Source organism: Choloepus didactylus, chromosome 1, assembly GCF_015220235.1.
Source record: "Choloepus didactylus isolate mChoDid1 chromosome 1, mChoDid1.pri, whole genome shotgun sequence".
In the NCBI taxonomy this organism is placed as follows: domain Eukaryota; kingdom Metazoa; phylum Chordata; class Mammalia; order Pilosa; family Megalonychidae; genus Choloepus; species Choloepus didactylus.
This window is the reverse complement of record NC_051307.1, coordinates 109946967-109966688: the sequence shown is the minus strand read 5'-3', so window position 1 is coordinate 109966688 and position 19722 is coordinate 109946967. Positions and strand designations below refer to the sequence as shown.

The 19722-nt window shown below is 35.8% G+C and overlaps 1 protein-coding gene across 5 annotated transcripts in view; it reads left to right on the top strand.

Moving 5' to 3' along the window:
• Positions 1–19722, top strand: part of ATP11B (ATPase phospholipid transporting 11B (putative)) — a 165966-nt gene that overhangs the window by 63610 nt on the left and 82634 nt on the right. For 4 of the 5 annotated variants that reach the window (XM_037839789.1, XM_037839793.1, XM_037839800.1 and 1 more), the window contains 3 exons: positions 14034–14081; positions 15876–15940; positions 18541–18622. In XM_037839789.1, the coding sequence (XP_037695717.1) occupies positions 14034–14081; positions 15876–15940; positions 18541–18622 (195 nt within the window). Of the gene's footprint in view, positions 1–14033; positions 14082–15255; positions 15331–15875; positions 15941–18540; positions 18623–19722 lie in introns of those variants that run through there. The other variant, XM_037839806.1, reaches the window with a different exon arrangement.

The following is a 19722-nucleotide window of genomic DNA, read 5'->3' as shown; positions in this document are numbered from 1 at the left end:
GGCAACACCAACTACACACGCAAGCTTGGTACACCAATTGGGCCCCACAAGACTCACTCCCCCACTCACCAAAAAGGCTAAGCAGGGGAGATCTGGCTTGTGGAGAACAGGTGGCTCGTGGACGCCACCTGCTGGTTAGTTAGAGAAAGTGTACTCCACGAAGCTGTAGATCTGATAAATTAGAGATAAGGACTTCAACTGGTCTACAAACCCTAAAAGAACCCTATCAAGTTCAGCAAATGCCACGAGGCCAAAAACAACAGAAAATTATAAAGCATATGAAAAAACCAGACGATATGGATAACCCAAGCCCAAGCACCCAAATCAAAAGACCAGAAGAGACACAGCACCTAGAGCAGCTACTCAAAGAACTAAAGATGAACAATGAGACCATAGTACGGGATATGAAGGAAATCAAGAAGACCCTAGAAGAGCATAAAGAAGACATTGCAAGACTAAATAAAAAAATGGATGATCTTATGGAAATTAAAGAAACTGTTGACCAAATTAAAAAGATTCTGGACACTCATAGTACAAGACTAGAGGAAGTTGAACAACGAATCAGTGACCTGGAAGATGACAGAATGGAAAATGAAAGCATAAAAGAAAGAATGGGGAAAAAAATTGAAAAACTCGAAATGGACCTCAGGGATATGATAGATAATATGAAACGTCCGAATATAAGACTCATTGGTGTCCCAGAAGGGGAAGAAAAGGGTAAAGGTCTAGGAAGAGTATTCAAAGAAATTGTTGGGGAAAACTTCCCAAATCTTCTAAACAACATAAATACACAAATCATAAATGCTCAGCGAACTCCAAATAGAATAAATCCAAAAAAACCCACTCCGAGACATATACTGATCACACTGTCAAACATAGAACAGAAGGAGCAAGTTCTGAAAGCAGCAAGAGAAAAGCAATTCACCACATACAAAGGAAACAGCATAAGACTAAGTACTGACTACTCAGCAGCCACCATGGAGGCAAGAAGGCAGTGGCACGATATATTTAAAATTCTGAGTGAGAGGAATTTCCAGCCAAGAATACTTTATCCAGCAAAGCTCTCCTTCAAATTTGAGGGAGAGCTTAAATTTTTCACAGACAAAGAAATGCTGAGAGAATTTGCTAACAAGAGACCTGCCCTACTGGAGATACTAAAGGGAGCCCTACAGACAGAGAAACAAAGACAGGACAGAGAGACCTGGAGAAAGGTTCAGTACTAAAGAGATTCGGTATGGGTACAATAAAGGATATTAATAGAGAGAGGGAAAAATATGGCAAACATAATCCAAAGGATAAGATGGCCGATTCAAGAAATGCCTTCACGGTTTTTAACGTTGAATGTAAATGGATTAAACTCCCAATTAAAAGATATAGATTTGCAGAATGGATCAAAAAAAAATGAACCATCAATATGTTGCATACAAGAGACTCATCTTAGACACAGGGACACAAAGAAACTGAAAGTGAAAGGATGGAAAAAATATTTCATGCAAGCTACAGCCAAAAGAAAGCAGGTGTAGCAATATTAATCTCAGATAAAATAGACTTCAAATGCAGGGATGTTTTGAGAGACAAAGAAGGCCACTACATACTAATAAAAGGGGCAATTCAGCAAGAAGAAATAACAATCGTAAATGTCTATGCACCCAATCAAGGTGCCACAAAATACATGAGAGAAACATTGGCAAAACTAAAGGAAGCAATTGATGTTTCCACAATAATTGTGGGAGACTTCAACACATCACTCTCTCCTATAGATAGATCAACCAGACAGAAGACCAATAAGGAAATTGAAACCTAAACAATCTGATAAATGAATTAGATTTAACAGACATCTACAGGACATTACATCCCAAATCACCAGGATACACATACTTTTCTAGTGCTCACGGAACTTTCTCCAGAATAGATCATATGCTGGGACATAAAACAAGCCTCAATAAATTTAAAAAGATTGAAATTATTCAAAGCACATTCTCTGACCACAATGGAATACAATTAGAAGTCAATAACCATCAGAGACTTAGAAAATTCACAAATACCTGGAGGTTAAACAACACACTCCTAAACAATCAGTGGGTTAAAGAAGAAATAGCAAGAGAAATTGCTAAATATATAGAGACGAATGAAAATGAGAACACAACATACCAAAACCTATGGGATGCAGCAAAAGCAGTGCTAAGGGGGAAATTTATAGCACTAAACGCATATATTAAAAAGGAAGAAAGAGCCAAAATCAAAGAACTAATGGATCAACTGAAGAAGCTAGAAAATGAACAGCAAACCAATCCTAAACCAAGTACAAGAAAAGAAATAACAAGGATTAAAGCAGAAATAAATGACATAGAGAACAAAAAAACAATAGAAAGGATAAATATCACCAAAAGTTGGTTCTTTGAGAAGATCAACAAGATTGACAAGCCCCTAGCTAGACTGACAAAATCAAAAAGAGAGAAGACCCATATAAACAAAATAATGAATGAAAAAGGTGACATAACTGCAGATCCTGAAGAAATTAAAAAAATTATAAGAGGATATTATGAACAACTGTATGGCAACAAACTGGATAATGTAGAAGAAATGGACAATTTCCTGGAAACATATGAACAACCTAGACTGACCAGAGAAGAAATAGAAGACCTCAACCAACCCATCACAAGCAAAGAGATCCAATCAGTCATCAAAAATCTTCCCACAAATAAATGCCCAGGGCCAGATGGCTTCACAGGGGAATTCTACCAAACTTTCCAGAAAGAACTGACACCAATCTTACTCAAACTCTTTCAAAACATTGAAAAAAATGGAACACTACCTAACTCATTTTATGAAGCTAACATCAATCTAATACCAAAACCAGGCAAAGATGCTACAAAAAAGGAAAACTACCGGCCAATCTCCCTAATGAATATAGATGCAAAAATCCTCAACAAAATACTTGCAAATCGAATCCAAAGACACATTAAAAAATCATACACCATGACCAAGTGGGGTTCATTCCAGGCATGCAAGGATGGTTCAACATAAGAAAAACAATCAATGTATTACAACACATTAAAAACTCGAAAGGGAAAAATCAATTGATCATCTCAATAGATGCTGAAAAAGCATTTGACAAAATCCAACATCCGTTTTTGATAAAAACACTTCAAAAGGTAGGAATTGAAGGAAACTTCCTCAACATGATAAAGAGCATATATGAAAAACCCACAGCCAGCATAGTACTCAATGGTGAGAGACTGAAAGCCTTCCCTCTAAGATCAGGAACAAGACAAGGATGCCCGCTGTCACCACTGTTATTCAACATTGTGCTGGAAGTGCTAGCCAGGGCAATCCGGCAAGACAAAGAAATAAAAGGCATCCAAATTGGAAAAGAAGAAGTAAAACTGTCATTGTTTGCAGATGATATGATCTTATATCTAGAAAACCCTGAGAAATCAACGATACACCTACTAGAGCTAATAAACAAATTTAGCAAAGTAGCGGGATACAAGATTAATGCACATAAGTCAGTAATGTTTCTATATGCTAGAAATGAACAAACTGAAGAGACACTCAAGAAAAAGATACCATTTTCAATAGCAACTAAAAAAATCAAGTACCTAGGAATCAACTTAACCAAAGATGTAAAAGACCTATACAAAGAAAACTACATAACTCTACTAAAGAAATAGAAGGGGACCTTAAAAGATGGAAAAATATTCCATGTTCATGGATAGGAAGACTAAATGTCATTAAGATGTCAATTCTACCCAAACTCATCTACAGATTCAATGCAATCCCAATCAAAATTCCAACAACCTACTTTGCAGACTTGGAAAAGCTAGTTATCAAATTTATTTGGAAAGGGAAGATGCCTCGAATTGCTAAAGACACTCTAAAAAAGAAAAACGAAGTGGGAGGACTTACACTCCCTGACTTTGAAGCTTATTATAAAGCCACAGTTGCCAAAACAGCATGGTACTGGCACAAAGATAGACATATAGATCAATGGAATCGAATTGAGAATTCAGAGATAGACCCTCAGATCTATGGCCGACTGATCTTTGATAAGGCCCCCAAAGTCACCGAACTGAGCCATAATGGTCTTTTCAACAAATGGGGCTGGGAGAGTTGGATATCCATATCCAAAAGAATGAAAGAGGACCCCTACCTCACCCCCTCCACAAAAATTAACTCAAAATGGACCAAAGATCTCAATATAAAAGAAAGTACCATAAAACTCCTAGAAGATAATGTAGGAAAACATCTTCAAGACCTTGTATTAGGAGGCCACTTCCTAGACTTTACACCCAAAGCACAAGCAACAAAAGAGAAAATAGATAAATGGGAACTCCTCAAGCTTAGAAGTTTCTGCACCTCAAAGGAATTTCTCAAAAAGGTAAAGAGGCAGCCAACTCAATGGGAAAAAATTTTTGGAAACCATGTATCTGACAAAAGACTGATATCTTGCATATACAAAGAAATCCTACAACTCAATGACAATAGTACAGACAGCCCAATTATAAAATGGGCAAAAGATATGAAAAGACAGTTCTCTGAAGAGGAAATACAAATGGCCAAGAAACACATGAAAAAATGTTCAGCTTCACTAGCTATTAGAGAGATGCAAATTAAGACCACAATGAGATATCATCTAACACCCGTTAGAATGGCTGCCATTAAACAAACAGGAAACTACAAATGCTGGAGGGGATGTGGAGAAATTGGAACTCTTATTCATTGTTGGTGGGACTGTATAATGGTTCAGCCACTCTGGAAGTCAGTCTGGCAGTTCCTTAGAAAACTAGATATAGAGCTACCATTCGATCCAGCGATTGCACTTCTCGGTTTATACCCGGAAGATCGGAAAGCAGTGACACGAACAGATATCTGCACGCCAATGTTCATAGCAGCATTATTCACAATTGCCAAGAGATGGAAACAACCCAAATGTCCTTCAACAGATGAGTGGATAAATAAAATGTGGTATATACACACGATGGAATACTACGCGGCAGTAAGAAGGAACGATCTGGTGAAACATATGACAACATGGATGAACCTTGAAGACATAATGCTGAGCGAAATAAGCCAGGCACAAAAAGAGAAATATTATATGCTACCACTAATGTGAACTTTGAAAAATGTAAAAAAAATGGTTTATAATGTAGAATGTAGGGGAACTAGCAGTAGAGAGCAATTAAGGAAGGGGGAACAATAATCCAAGAAGAACAGATAAGCTATTTAACGTTCTGGGGATGCCCAGAAATGACTATGGTCTGTTAATTTCTGATGGATGTAGTAGGAACAAGTTCACTGAAATGTTGCTATAGTATGTAACTTTCTTGGGGTAAAGTAGGAACATGTTGGAAGTTAAGCAGTTATCTTAGGTTAGTTGTCTTTTTCTTACTCCCTTGTTATGGTCTCTTTGAAATGTTCTTTTATTGTATGTTTGTTTTCTTTTTAACTTTTTTTTTCATACAGTTGATTTAAAAATAAGGTAAATTTAAAAAAAAAAAAAAAGAAAGAAAAAAGACAAACAAGGAAAAAAAAAAAAGATGTAGTGCCCCCTTGAGGAGCCTGTGGAGAATGCAGGGGTATTCGCCTACCCCACCTCCATGGTTGCTAACATGACCACAGACATAGGGGACTGGTGGTTTGATGGGTTGAGCCCTCTACCATAAGTTTTACCCTTGGGAAGACGGTTGCTGCAAAGGAGAGGCTAGGCCTCCCTGTATTTGTGCCTAAGAGTCTCCTCCTGAATGCCTCTTTGTTGCTCAGATGTGGCCCTCTCTCTCTGGCTAAGCCAACTTGAAAGGTGAAATCACTGCCCTCCCCCCTACGTGGGATCAGACACCCAGGGAAGTGAATCTCCCTGGCAACGTGGAATATGACTCCCGGGGAGGAATGTAGACCCGGCATCGTGGGATGGAGAACATCTTCTTGACCAAAAGGGGGATGTGAAAGGAAATGAAATAAGCTTCAGTGGCAGAGAGATTCCAAAACGAGCCGAGAGATCACTCCGGTGGGCACTCTTATGCACACTTTAGACAACCCTTTTTAGGTTCTAAAGAATTGGGGTAGCTGGTGGTGGATACCTGAAACTATTAAACTACAACCCAGAACCCATGAATCTCGAAGACAGTTGTATAAAAATGTAGCTTATGAGGGGTGACAGTGGGATTGGGAATGCCATAAGGACCAAACTCCACTTTGTCTAGTTTATGGATGGATGTGTAGAAAAGTAGGGGAAGCAAACAAACAGACAAAGGTACCCAGTGTTCTTTTTTACTTCAATTGCTCTTTTTCACTCTAATTATTATTCTTGTTATTTTTGTGTGTGTGCTAATGAAGGTGTCAGGGATTGATTTAGGTGATGAATGTACAACTATGTAATGGTACTGTAAACAATCGAAAGTACAATTTGTTTTGTATGACTGCGTGGTATGTGAATATATCTCAATAAAATGATGATTAAAAAAATAAATAAATAAAATAAAAATAAAGATCATTCACATGCTCATTGTTCCCAGATTTATGTCTCCATCCTGGACTTATTTCCAAAACTCCAGATTCTTACGTCTAATTGCCTGTTCTACAATTCCACTCAGCTATTTAGTGGAAATCTCAAACTGATCATGTTGAAACCTGAACTCCTGATCTTCCCCCCAACATTTGTTCTACCAACAGCTTTTCCCACCTCAGTGGATAACAATCAATCATAATATCCTATCAGTTTACCTTCAAAATACATCCAAAATCTGAAACCAAATTTCACCAATTTCACTGCTACTAATTTAGTCCAAGCAAACATCATCTCCTGTCTGGATTATTGCTATTAAAAGCATCTTTACTCCCATTCAGGGTGGGTCTGAATTAAATTACTGAGCACCATGTAAGATCAGACAGAAGGAGCAAGCTGCTACAGCCAAGAAGGACATTTTGAAGAATGCACAGAAGCTGAGAATATCTGCAGCTGAGAGACAGTTTGAAGATGGCCACTGAAAGCAGACTTTTGCTCCAGAGAAGCCAAGAGAGTAAAAATGCCCCAAGAGCATCTAAAAGTGAGATGTTTGAGGAACTGCAGCCTAGAGAGGAACATCCTGGAAGAAGCCATTTTGAAACCAGAACTCTGGAGCAAACACCAGCCATGTGCCTTCCCAGCTAACAGAGGTTTTCCAGACACCATTGGCCATCCTCCAGTGAAGTTACCCAATTGTTGATGACTTACCTTGGACACTTTATGGCCTGCAGATTATAACTGTGTAACCAAATAAACCCCCTTTATAAAAGCCAAAAAAAAAAAAAGCATTCTTACTGGTTTTGCTATTTTTTCTCTCCCCACTCTTGTAGTCTTTCTAACAACAGTAGCCACACTGATCCTTTTTATATGTAAGTCAGATCTTGTGACTCTTCTGCTCAAATCCTGCATTGGCTGTCCATCTCACTCACAGTCAAAACCCACATCTTTATAATGATCTATAAGACCATATAGACCTGCCTGTATCCCAAACCTTTCCTCTCTGACTTATTTCCAACTTTCCTCTCCCTTGCTCACTCCCCAGCTACACCAGCCTTCATATTTCCTTTGAACATGTCATATTCACTACCACCTTTTCACTAGTTATTCCTTGTCTAACTCCTTTAGCTCCTTCAAGTCTTTGCTTGTCACTTCTTCACTGTGGCCTACCTTGACTACTCTATTTAATACTGCAGCCTGATCCTTCTTACCTTGTTGTGCTTATCCTTTTTCATAACACATAATACCTTCTATTATTCTACAATTTACTTTTTATGTTTATTGCTTATTATTTCTTTCCTTCATTAGAATGTAAACCCAAGGGCAGGCTTCTTTGTGTTCACTGACATATTCCAAGCATCTAGAACAGTATGTCTGACATATAGGAGACCTTATTACATATTTGTTGACAATTAGAAGTATGAACATCTTTATGCACTTGTCTTTTTCCTATTATGAATTACTTCCCTAAGATTATGCAAATAAAATTTGTATGTGTATAGTTCACTTAACTATTGAAGTACCTAGCACATGGTAGACAGTCAATAAATATGTACTAAATGGATGAATGGTACAGTTCCAAAAATGTTATTGAGTGCCACCAATAACTGAGCCATGGGGCTAGACACAGAAACAACAATGAAGAAACATTGATAACCTTATGCCTCCTGGAGTTTATAGTCTAGTACTAGATTGTTCTTTAAGAGCAGGCAGAACTGCAGAAGTGGAATTATTGGATTACAGCTCACATAGATTTTGAACTTAATAAATAATTGCAAATTACTTTGCAGAAGCATTGGACTAATTTTCATTCCCATGAGCAAAGTATAAGTTTATGAGATTTTGTTTCAAAATTTCACTAGCATTGAACATTGTTATAATTTTAAAATTTTTGCTAATTTTGTAGATGTTTTATTTATAACTTTAAAACTCTTGTTTTAATTTGTATTTTTATTCAAGTAAATGTTTCATTACATTTGTTTATTATTTTTTTACCCTTAAACATTGTTAATTCCTTCCCCATTACCTGTTTATTAATTGGGGTTACATTATTCCTCTTTCAAGATCTGTAATAGCTTATTGAGAGGGGCTGTAGTGTAGTAAGAAATGATCTCTGCCAACCTTCATTTGCCTCTGAGGAGTCATTGGAAGAAGTGAAAAGCAGGGGAGCCATCTGTTTTAGGAGCAGCCTCTAGGATTTCCTTGGCCCCTTTAGTTCTCTCTTTCTTCTTTCCATTCCTTTGTTTTTTATGCTCTGATTCACCACTTCCATTTCTAGAAATTTATCCTAACACAATAAGGCAATTCTTCTAGAAGTTTATCTGAATGAAAATCTGAAAAGATGTGTCTACAAGGTTGTTCAGGGCTGCGTTGTTTAGACTGTCTATAAATTGGAAAAAAAAAACCTATACTTCTATCTGTAGTGAATTGTTGAAATAAAGTATACATTAACCAAAATATGCAATGCTAGGTGTGGCTGTGACAATAACGATGTCAATCTATATCATTTTGGCAAGACGTGTTAAGAGGGGGGAAAATGTTACCAACAATATTTATGTTATGATCCCATTTTTAACATATATGCTTAAATATCTATGTGTGCATGGAAGGAAACCTGGAAAACATACCCCGTAGTATTAACAGTATTTATATTTAAGTGGTAGGATTACTGGTAATTGTATTTTCTTTTCAATGTCCTTTTTTGGTTTGAATTGTTTTCTAAAATATGTGTTTGTATGAGTGTATGTAATCTGTATAGTCAGAAAAGAGAATAATAAAGCTTTTTCCACTTTGAAAAAAATCTAAGTGTGGGTTTCAAGAAAGAGTTAAGGAGATTAGAAGATGAATTCATCCAGGATGGAGCTGATTTGAACAGATACTACAAATGTCTTAGAATCAAGTATAAGAGGACAGAGAAAAAGAAAGGAAACAGATCCCTTGTTGGAATTTAGCTCCGGGAAACCAAAAGATTGTGCATCATCTTTGGAAGATTCCCAGGGAAACAGCATTTAAATTGATTCTTTTTTGGGCTTAGAACCAGGGCCACATAAAATTCCGTTAAGTAAAGAGAAGAAAAAACAGTGCTTCTCACTGATACAGGTTGCTGAAAGAAGCAGAAGTAAGAGATTAGCAAGAAATAATGAATCCAAAGCCTCCAAGAAATAAAGGATCTATGGCCTACAAACAGGAAAAATAATAGGGGACATTTGGAAGGGAATGCTTAATTTTTTTTTTAAATTAACTTTATCAAAAAAAAAAATTTTTCCAGACAAAATAAAGCAAAGGAATAGGAAAAACAAATATCCTGAAATAACTTCATTGCTTCCAATACGCTCCTACCATACCACAAGATAATTAACAAACCATAGTCATTCCTGAGCATTCCCATGTCATTAAGATTACCCTCAATATCTTATCTGTTCTTACTAGATTATCATTCCCCTTTTACTAACTGCTATCTATCTCTAGGTCTCCTGTATTCTACAATAAGAGTTCACATTTGTGGTAACATAGAATGTCTCTCCTTTTGTATCTGACTTACTTCCCTGAACATCATGTCCTCAGGGTTCATCCATGTTGTCATATGCTTCATGACCTCATTTCTTCTCACTGCTGCTTAGTATTCCATTGCAGTATGTACCACCTTTTGTTTATCGACTCATCTGATGTAGAACATTTAGGTTGTTTCCATCTGTTGGCAATTGTAAACAATACCGCTGTGAACATCAGTGTGCAAATATCTGTTTGTGTCACTGCTTTCAGGTCCTCTGGGGAAATACTGAGAAGTGAAATTGCTGAATCATAGGGTAGCTCATTAGTTAGTTTTCTAAGGAACTGCCAAACTATCTGCCAGAGTGGCTGAACCATTATACCATCATACCAGCACATCCTCTCCAGCATTTGTAATTTCCTGTTTGTTTAATGGCAGCCATTCTTAGGGCTCAATGGTGTGAGATGGTACCTCATTGTGGTCTTGATTTGCATCTCCCTAGTAGTTAGCGAAGATGAACATTTTTTTCATGTGTTTTTTAGCCATTTGTATTTCCTCTTCAGAGAAATGTCTTTTTATATCTTTTGCCCATTTTATAATTGGGCTATTTGTACTATTATCATTGAGTTTAAATTTTTTATATATGCAAGATATTAGTCTCTTATCAGATAGATGTTTTCCAAATATTTTCTCCCATTGAGTTGACTATCTCCTTACCTTTTTGACAAATTTCTTTGAGGTACAGAAGCTTTTAATTCTGAAGAGTTCCCATTTATCTGTTTTTTCTGTCATTCCTTGTGTCTTAAGTGTAAGGTCTAAGAAGCGAACTCCTAATACTATGTCTTGAAGATGTTTCCCTACATTATCTTCTAGGAGTACTGTTTCTTATATTGAGATCTTTGATCCATGCCAGATCAACTTTTGTATAGGGTGGTGAGGTAGGGGTCCTCTTTCTTTCTTTTAGATATAGACATTCAGTTCTCCCAGACCATTTGTTGAAGAGGCTGTTATGTCCCAGTTCATTGGATTTTGGGGCCTTATCAAAAATCAGTTGACCATAGATCTGGGGGTCTATTTCAAATTCTCAATTTGATTCCATTGATCAATAAGTCTATCTTAATACCAATACCATGCTATTTTGACTATAGTGGCTTTATAGTAGGCTTTGAAGTCAAGCAGTGTTAAGTCCTCCCACTTCTTTTTTCTTTTTTAGAATATTTTTAGCTTTTCAAGGCTTCTTTCCCTTCCAAATAAATTTGATGACTAACTTTTCCAAGTCTGCAAAGTAGACTTTTGGAATTTTTTTGGGAATTGCATTAAATCTGTAGATCAGTTTGGGTAGAATTGACATCTTAACTGCCATTTAGCCTTCCTATCCATGAACACGGAATATCTCTCCATCTCTTTATGTCACCTTCTATTTCCTTTAGTAGAGTTATGTAATTTCTTGTGTAAAGGTCTTTTACATCCTTAAGTTTATTCCTTAGGTAATTGATTTTTTTTAGTTTCTATTGAGAATGGAATCTTTTTCTTGAGTGTCTCTTCAGTTTTGTCATTTCTACTGTATAGAAACATTACCGACTTATGTGCATTAATCTTACCTCCCACCACTTTGCTGAATTTATTAGCTCAAGTAGTTGTGTCGATTTCTCAGGGTTTTCCAACTATAAGATCATATCATCTGCAAACAGTGAGAGCTTTGCTTCTTCCCTTCCAATTTGGATGCCTTTTATTTCTTTGTCTTGCCAAATTGCTCTGGCTAGAACTTCTAGCACAGTGTTGAATAATAGTGGTGACAACAGGCATCCTTGTCTTGTTCTTGATGTTAGAGGGAAGGCTTTCAGTCTCTCACCATTGAGTACTATGCTGGCTGTGGGTTTTTCATATATGCCCTTTATCATACTGAGGAAGTTTCCTTCACTTCCTAACTTTTGAAGTGTTTTTATCATAAAAGGATGTTGGATTTTGTTAAATGCTTTTTCAGCATCTATTGAGATGACCATTTGATTTTTCCTTTTTGATTTGTTAATATGTTGTATTACATTGATTGATTTTCTTATGTTGAACCACCCTGGCATACCTGGGATGAACCCCACATGGTCAGAGTATGTAATTTTTTTAGTGTGTCTTTGAATTCGATTTGCCAAGCATTTTGTTGAGAATTTTTGCATCTGTATCCATTAGGGAAATTGGCCTTTAGTTTCCATTAGAGTGATGTTGGCTTCATAAAATAAGTTAGGTAGTGTTCCATTTACTTCAATTTTTTGAAAGAGTTTAAGTAGGAATGGTGTCAGTTCTATTTTGAAGATATGGTAAAATTCCCTTGTGAAGTCATCTGGGCCTGGGGTTTTATTTGTAGGAAGCTTTTTGATAACTTATTGGATCTCTTTACTTGTGATTTGTTTGTTGAGTTCTTCTATTTCTTCTTCTTTTTTTTTCAATTCAGTTTTTTTGGGATATATTCACATACCATGCAGTCATACAAAGCATACATTAAGTTGTTCACAGTACCATTACATAGTTGTGCGTTCATCACCAAAATTAATTTTTGAACATTTTCATTACCACACACAAAAAAATAATAAGAGTGAAAATTAAAGTGAAAAGGCACAATTAAAGTAAAAAAAGAACACTGGGTGCCTTTTTTTTTTTTTCTTGCCCCCATTTTTCTACTCATCCATCCATACACTGGACAAAGGGGAGTGTGGTCCATATGGCTTTGCCAATCATATTGTCACCCCTCATAAGCTACATTTTATACAATCGTCTTCAATATTCAGGGGTTCTGGGTTGTAGTTTGATAGTTTCAGGTATTTATTGCTAGCTATTCCAATTCATTAGAACCTAAAAAGTGTTGTCTGTATTGTGCGTAAGAGTGCCCACCAGAGTGAACTCTCAGCTCCTTTTGGAATCTCTCAGCCACTGAAGCTTATTTCATTTCCTTTCACATCCCCCTTTTGGTCAAGAAGATGTTCTCCATCCCACGATGCCAGTTCTAGATTCCTCCCCGGGAGTCATATTCCACGTTGCTAGGGAGATTCACTCCCCTAGGTGTCTGAACCCACATAGGCAGGAGGGCAATGATTTCACCTGCCAAGTTGGCTTAGCTAGAGAAAGAAGGCCACATCTGAGCGACAAAGAGGCATTCAAGAGGAGACTCTTAGGCACAATTATAGGCAGGCCTAGCCTCTCTTTTGCAGTAACAGTCTTCCCAAGGGCAAGACCCGTGGTTATTTCTTCTTTATTCAGTCTGGGTTGTTCATGTGTTTCCAGGAAATTATCCATTTCCTCTAAATTATCTAGTTTGTTGGCATAGAGTTGTTCATAGTATCCTCTTATGATGTTTTTTATTTCTTCAGGATCTGTAATAATATTTTTTGCCCAATTAAATGAGTAACATGAAGCTCTCTATCATTTGCTTCATCTCAGAGTTTAGTTCTCATCATAGCTAAGAGTAATTGTACACTTGAATTAACTCTAGCCTATGGAGCTGTTTTGGTGGTGGAAGTGGAATGGAAAGACTGAGCTATGAAAATTGTTATCATAACAGGCCATTCCAGATTTCAGGAAACCAAAAGCTTAAATATGACTATTGAGTTTTAAAAGCTCTGCAGTTCACTGATTGGCTTTTACTTGCTATTCTGCCCCTGCTACTTAACTCAGCCATAGTAAGTGCTCAGTGAATATTTGTTAAATGAATGAATAAGTGAATAAGTGAATAAATTCTCTGGTATCTATAGGTCACAGGAAGCTTTTTTTAGTAAACTAATGAATTCAGTGAACATTTATTGTGGCTAAATAATGTTAGTGTGATCTTTGTGTAGAAACTAAATTCTCTCATGACTAAGTTAATAATGGTAATAATATGTGACATTTGCAGTGCCATTCTGAAAACATTTTTCATTTATTACCTCATTATTAGCTACAGTGGCAATGACAAGAATATTAAATTTTTTGAAGCTTAAGAACTAAAATTTTCCACTCATTGATGTCATGAGTGATATAATATATGTTTTTGTAATATGGTGAATTCTTTGTTAGATTCATGGGACGAATGATAATAACTCAACAAATGGAAGAAATTGTAAGGTAAGAGCAAATTTGCACTATCTGTTATTTTATCATTTTGGGGGAGGGACTAAAATCTAATTACAAGGAGATTAAGTAAGTAATATATCATGAGAAGGGATAGATTTGAAAACATCTAGGACATCACCTTCTAGTATTTTATAGCAATGGCAAGTGAGAATAAAACAAATCCCATGAAATGCTATCAAAATAATTTAGTAAAATTACTTGTGAAGTTGTATTTCTTTTCTAAGAATATTGGGTAGTAACAGAATGAAATAGAGCAGTTTTTATTCCTATCCTCTAGAATATACAAAAAAATGTTTTATATTATGTTTAACGAATATAAATACAAGTGTAAATCTTTACTTCAGAATCATTTGGCATAAATTTCTAATCAAATTGGCATTCCACCTCTTTTCTGGGAAAATGTTCACTTTATACTGGCTGCCTGCTTGAGCATTTTTTATGAAATCTTCAAGACAAGCCACCAAAAATGACATTCATTATTACCGAGTAACTTTTTTAATAAACGCTAACATAGGAACTTAAGAAACTTTGCATCAATATCTTTGTACGTAGGACTGCTGCTGAGTAACTGGTTTAACTACTCAGCAGTAACTACTGAGTGATTGGTTTTATTTTGATTTCTATGGTAACATAGTAGAAAATGTGGATCCATAGTCTGAATTGCATTAAGATATTGTGGTTGGTGAAGGAAAAATATCTGTTAAATTACCTTAGCAGCTTCAGTGGTTAAATATTGAACCATGTTCTTTGCTGAAGCAACCTGAGTGAACAGATGAACTATCTTTTAATCTGAACCTTTCTATCATTGTATCCCAATTTTATATGCTGATGTGAGCTCTGAATATTTCTGTTCATTTTTGCAACCAACTCCAAATGAAACAGCTATTTTTATGGCTCTTGCATAGTTAGTTGCCATATTAATTCTGCAGTATCTTTAGAGTGTGCTATTCTTGTTAACCATCTTCCAAGCACGCATCCATGATTGATTGCATTTTTTGTAGTAGTTGGGTTTTCAGACATAATTGGTTCAGATTCTCTTAGATATAAATAACTGTGTATGTTTCAGAAAAGCATGACGAATATCAATAAAATAAAGGCTTTTTACTTATCCATAACAAAAACTTATCATTTTGCTATCACTAAGAAGATAAAATTTCCTTTCTAGTTATTCCTTCTAGTTTTATATCTCCTTTATGGAGAGAAACTCAAACAGCCAGCAAGAAGACCAGTGCTCCAAGAAGTATGCAATGCAAGTAGCCAATATATACTGTGCAATCTTGCCTAGAAAAAGTACTAACTCATTTTATACATTATGTTTTGTAATCTATCTTAATTTTAACTGTGCAGAACTCATGCATCTATATACAAATCTTGCTACATTTTATGTTTACATTGCATTTTAAGTCTGTATTTTCCCTTCCAAACTGTTTATTATTGTTGCTAAAATTTTTAAAAATTGTTTCGTCTGCTAAAAATTTTAAATCATTGCTTAATCTTTTATTTTATGTTTAAAAATTTTGAAACTGCTCATTTTGTGAGATTATTTGCAGGCATAATCTTATTTCTGAGCCACTAATCTTAAAGTTACTGATATGCTAAGGCAGATAACTTGTTAAAGTAACTAACATTTTGACTGGCCTAGGCAGCCTTAGAGTTGCTGGGATTTTGATTTGATACAAAAGCAGTGTTGTAGTTATAGCTCAAGAGCCTTCTGCTGAAGATGCCACTTTAGAATTGAATTGAATTTTTAATAATATTCAGTGATTTTTGTTGTTTTTTTCCTAGACCCCTGGGGCCAGAGAGTCTTTTACTTCGTGGAGCCAGATTAAAAAACACAAAAGAAATTTTTGGTTTGTACATATTTTAAAAATTTTCATTATAAGATTAATGTTGATGCTTTGTATGAAGTATTTTAAAAAACACATTATTTGTCACCTTTTGAGACAATTTATTACTTTATTAAATGTTATGTGATAATTTTCTTACAAAGTTTATGTGTTATTGTAGATTTGAGTTGTATCCTTTGTTTCTGACCTCAGTTTTCAAGTAGTAGATTAAAAGCTTTCTCCTGTCTATGTGGATACTTGTGAAACTTAGTTCTAAGAAATAATTTTAGCTCTTTTAGTAGTTGTCATAGGAATTAATATAATCTGGCACCATGGTTCAAGAAGCCACCTCTGTAGTCCCATTATGATTATTCTTAGGTTGGATTAATAAAATTTCTGGCTCATTCATTCATGTATTAATTCATTCAACAATTTTTTTTTAACTCTGTGTGCCAGATACTGTTGAAACATACTGACTGGATTGAAAGGATGAATAAATAGTGCTGTTGCCTTGGAGATTAAATTAATTCACTATGTACAGAGTCAACTCTAGGCAAATAGTGAAGTTGATGTTAACTGTTATCTCTCAACTAGCTCTTCCCATTTCAGGAATGGCCCTTGTATCCTGACTGGCTTAGATTACTCACTGGCTTTCTAGAGCTTTTGGGACCCTGTTCCTCATTCTCCTCTTTCCTGTTACCTGAACTCTATCTCATTAATCAATGTCAAACTCCCTGGTAAAGGAATCCAGATGTTAAACACACACACACACACACACACACACACACACACACACACAGAAAATAGCAAGTGTTGTAAGGATGTGCAGAAATTGGAATCCTAATACAAAATAGTATAGTCACTGTGGGAAACAGTTTGGCAGTTCCTCAATAAATAAGTTTAACATTGAAATATCATATGACCAAGCACTTCCATTCCTTGGTATATATTCAAAAGATTTGAAAGCAGGTGTTCAAACAAAAACTTGTATAAGAACATTCATAGGAGCACTATTCACAATAGCCAAAGGGTGGAACTAACCCAAATGTCTGTCAACTGATGAATGGATAAAGTGTGATATATCCATATAATGAAGTATTATTCAGCCATAACAAGTAATGAAATATTGATGAATGTTGCACCATGAATGAACTGTGAAAACATGCTGAGTGAAAGAAGCCCAAACATAAAAGGGCAACATATTTTTTATTCCTTTTGTATGAAATATCCAGAATAGGTAAATTCAAAGAGTCAGAAAGTAGGTTAGTGGTTGCAGGGATTGGGAGGAGGGAGAATGGGGGTTTCTTTTTGGAGCGATGGAAATATTCTTGAATTAGACAGTGGTAATGGTTGCATAACATTGTGAGCGTACTAAATGCCATTCAGTTGTGTACTTTGAAATGGTTAAAATGGTAATTTTTATGTTATCTGTATTTTATCACAGTTTTTAAAAATTCATAATAATTCTGATGGCAGAAGCCAGGGAAAACCCTAGGGTTCTTAGATCCTCTCATATAACACTGTGTTTAACATGTATATCACATATCTGTCTGCATTAATACCTTCATTCCTATTTACTTTACAGCAGGGGTCCAAGGTTTGCACACTACTAGGTACTGAATTCCTTTAGATGGGTCTGTTTATTCTTGTTTGCCTCAGCACCACCTCTCCCTATTATATCAATCTGGCTGATAGCTCACGTTTCTGACATTTTTGTACCCCTTTTCCATTTAAGTGATAACCTCTGGCTTAAATGAATAAGTCTGGTGGTGAAAATGCTAGGACAAATCTTCAGGAAGAGGTCATGATGAGGCCTATACTGTTTCTCAAATCTTACTATTTAGGGGTGGGAACGACCACTTACTGATCATCTGCCTGTTTCTAGGCACTTTTCTAATTTTTTATGTAAACCTTACCATAACTCTGAGGTATATTTTCCCCCTTAAATATGGGAAAATTAAGCGGCAACTAGCATTCAGACCAAGGTCTAACTCCAGAGTTTTTTATAAGGCTGGTCTTAACCTAATTTCTTTAACTCCCCAGTTTTAGTCCTCATATTATTGCCATTGTCACTCATCTCAGAGTCATTCACATAGGCACAAACATTAAAAATAGCACTTTCCTTGTGTTTCCTTTATTTAACTCTGACAGACTTCCATATCATCTCTCCAATTGCTTATGGAGTGAAATCCAGACTCCAGATTCTGGTATTTTTGGCCTTCCACACCCTGACCCCCATCCTCTGTTACAACCTAACAGAAGTGCTTTGCCATTTTTGTCTTTACTAACCCTGTTTAATCCATCTATAGTGAGCTTCCTTGTGTCTTTTTCCCTCCATCAATTCCAACTCAAATAGTATCTCTTTTATTCAGATATCTCAATTATAACTCAGAAACAGAACCCCTATACTCTCTCTTATCCAGCAGGTTGAATGATTGGGTTTCCCAAAATTGGACTTGAAATCCTTTTAAAAACTTTGAGAAAACTTAAAGAAAAGCCAAATTATAACAACTATCAAACAATATGTTTTTTTAGATCCTTTTATGCTAGTGAGTGTGTTTCCCTCTTGTGAAATATACTGGAGGATAATTTTGAAAGATAATTTTGTTTTGTTTGTTTTACAGGTGTTGCTATATACACCGGAATGGAAACTAAGATGGCATTAAATTACAAGAGCAAGTCACAGAAACGATCTGCAGTAGAAAAGTAAGGAAACTTTTTTTTAAAATTTTTATTTATTTACGTATAAATAGAGTTATGGATATATGTATTATTCATAAATGTATGAATACTATATGTGTGTATAAAATATACATATATATATCAAGTCAACAAAAGATAATATCCTTGAGGATAGGTATAGTGTCTAAAATTTTTGTGTACATGTGTCATGTCCTATATTTTGCATACATACAATTTATGTAGTAAGTGCTAATTAATGTCTTAAAAGTAAATACCTATGACACCAAAACTCATGAGCAACAAATGAAAAAAAAAAGATAAATTGGACATCATCAAAATTAAAAACTTTTATTTATCAAAGGAAATTATAAAGAAAGTGAAAAGACATCCTACAAAATGAGAGAAAATATTCAGAAATCATATATCTGACAAGGATTTAATATCCAGAATATATAAAGAATTCTCTCTTACAATTCAACAACAAAAAGGCAAACCTAATTTAAAAATGGGCCAAGGACTTGAATAGACATTTCTTCAAAGAAGATATATAGATTGCCAATGAACACATGAAAAGATGCTCAACATTGTTAGGGAAATGCAAGGATGTGGAAAAATTGGAATCCTTGTGCTTTGTTGATGGGAATGTAAAATGGTGTAGCTGCTATGGAAAACAGTTTGGCAGTTCCCCCAAAAGTTAAATATAGAATTATCATATGACCCAGGAATTCCACTCCTAGGTACATACCTGTTCCAGTTTGCTAATGCTGTTGGAATGCAAAACACCAGAAATGGATTGGCTTTTATAAAAGAGGGTTTATTTGGTTACATAGTTAAAGTCTTAAGGCCATAAAGTCTCCCATCAACAAAGAGTACCTTCACTGGAGAAAGGCCATTGGCATCCGGAAAACCTCTCTTGGCTGGGAAGGCACCTGGCTGGTGTCTGCTTGCTCCCAGGTTGCGTTTCAAAATAGCATTCTCCAAAATGTCTGCATCAGCTTCCAATGACCGTCTTCAAAATGTCTGTCTGAGCTCCAGCTCCCTATGAACTCCTTCTGTCTGAGCTTATATAGTGCTCCAGTAAACTAAACAAGGCCCATGCTGAATGGGCAGGGCCACACCTCCAT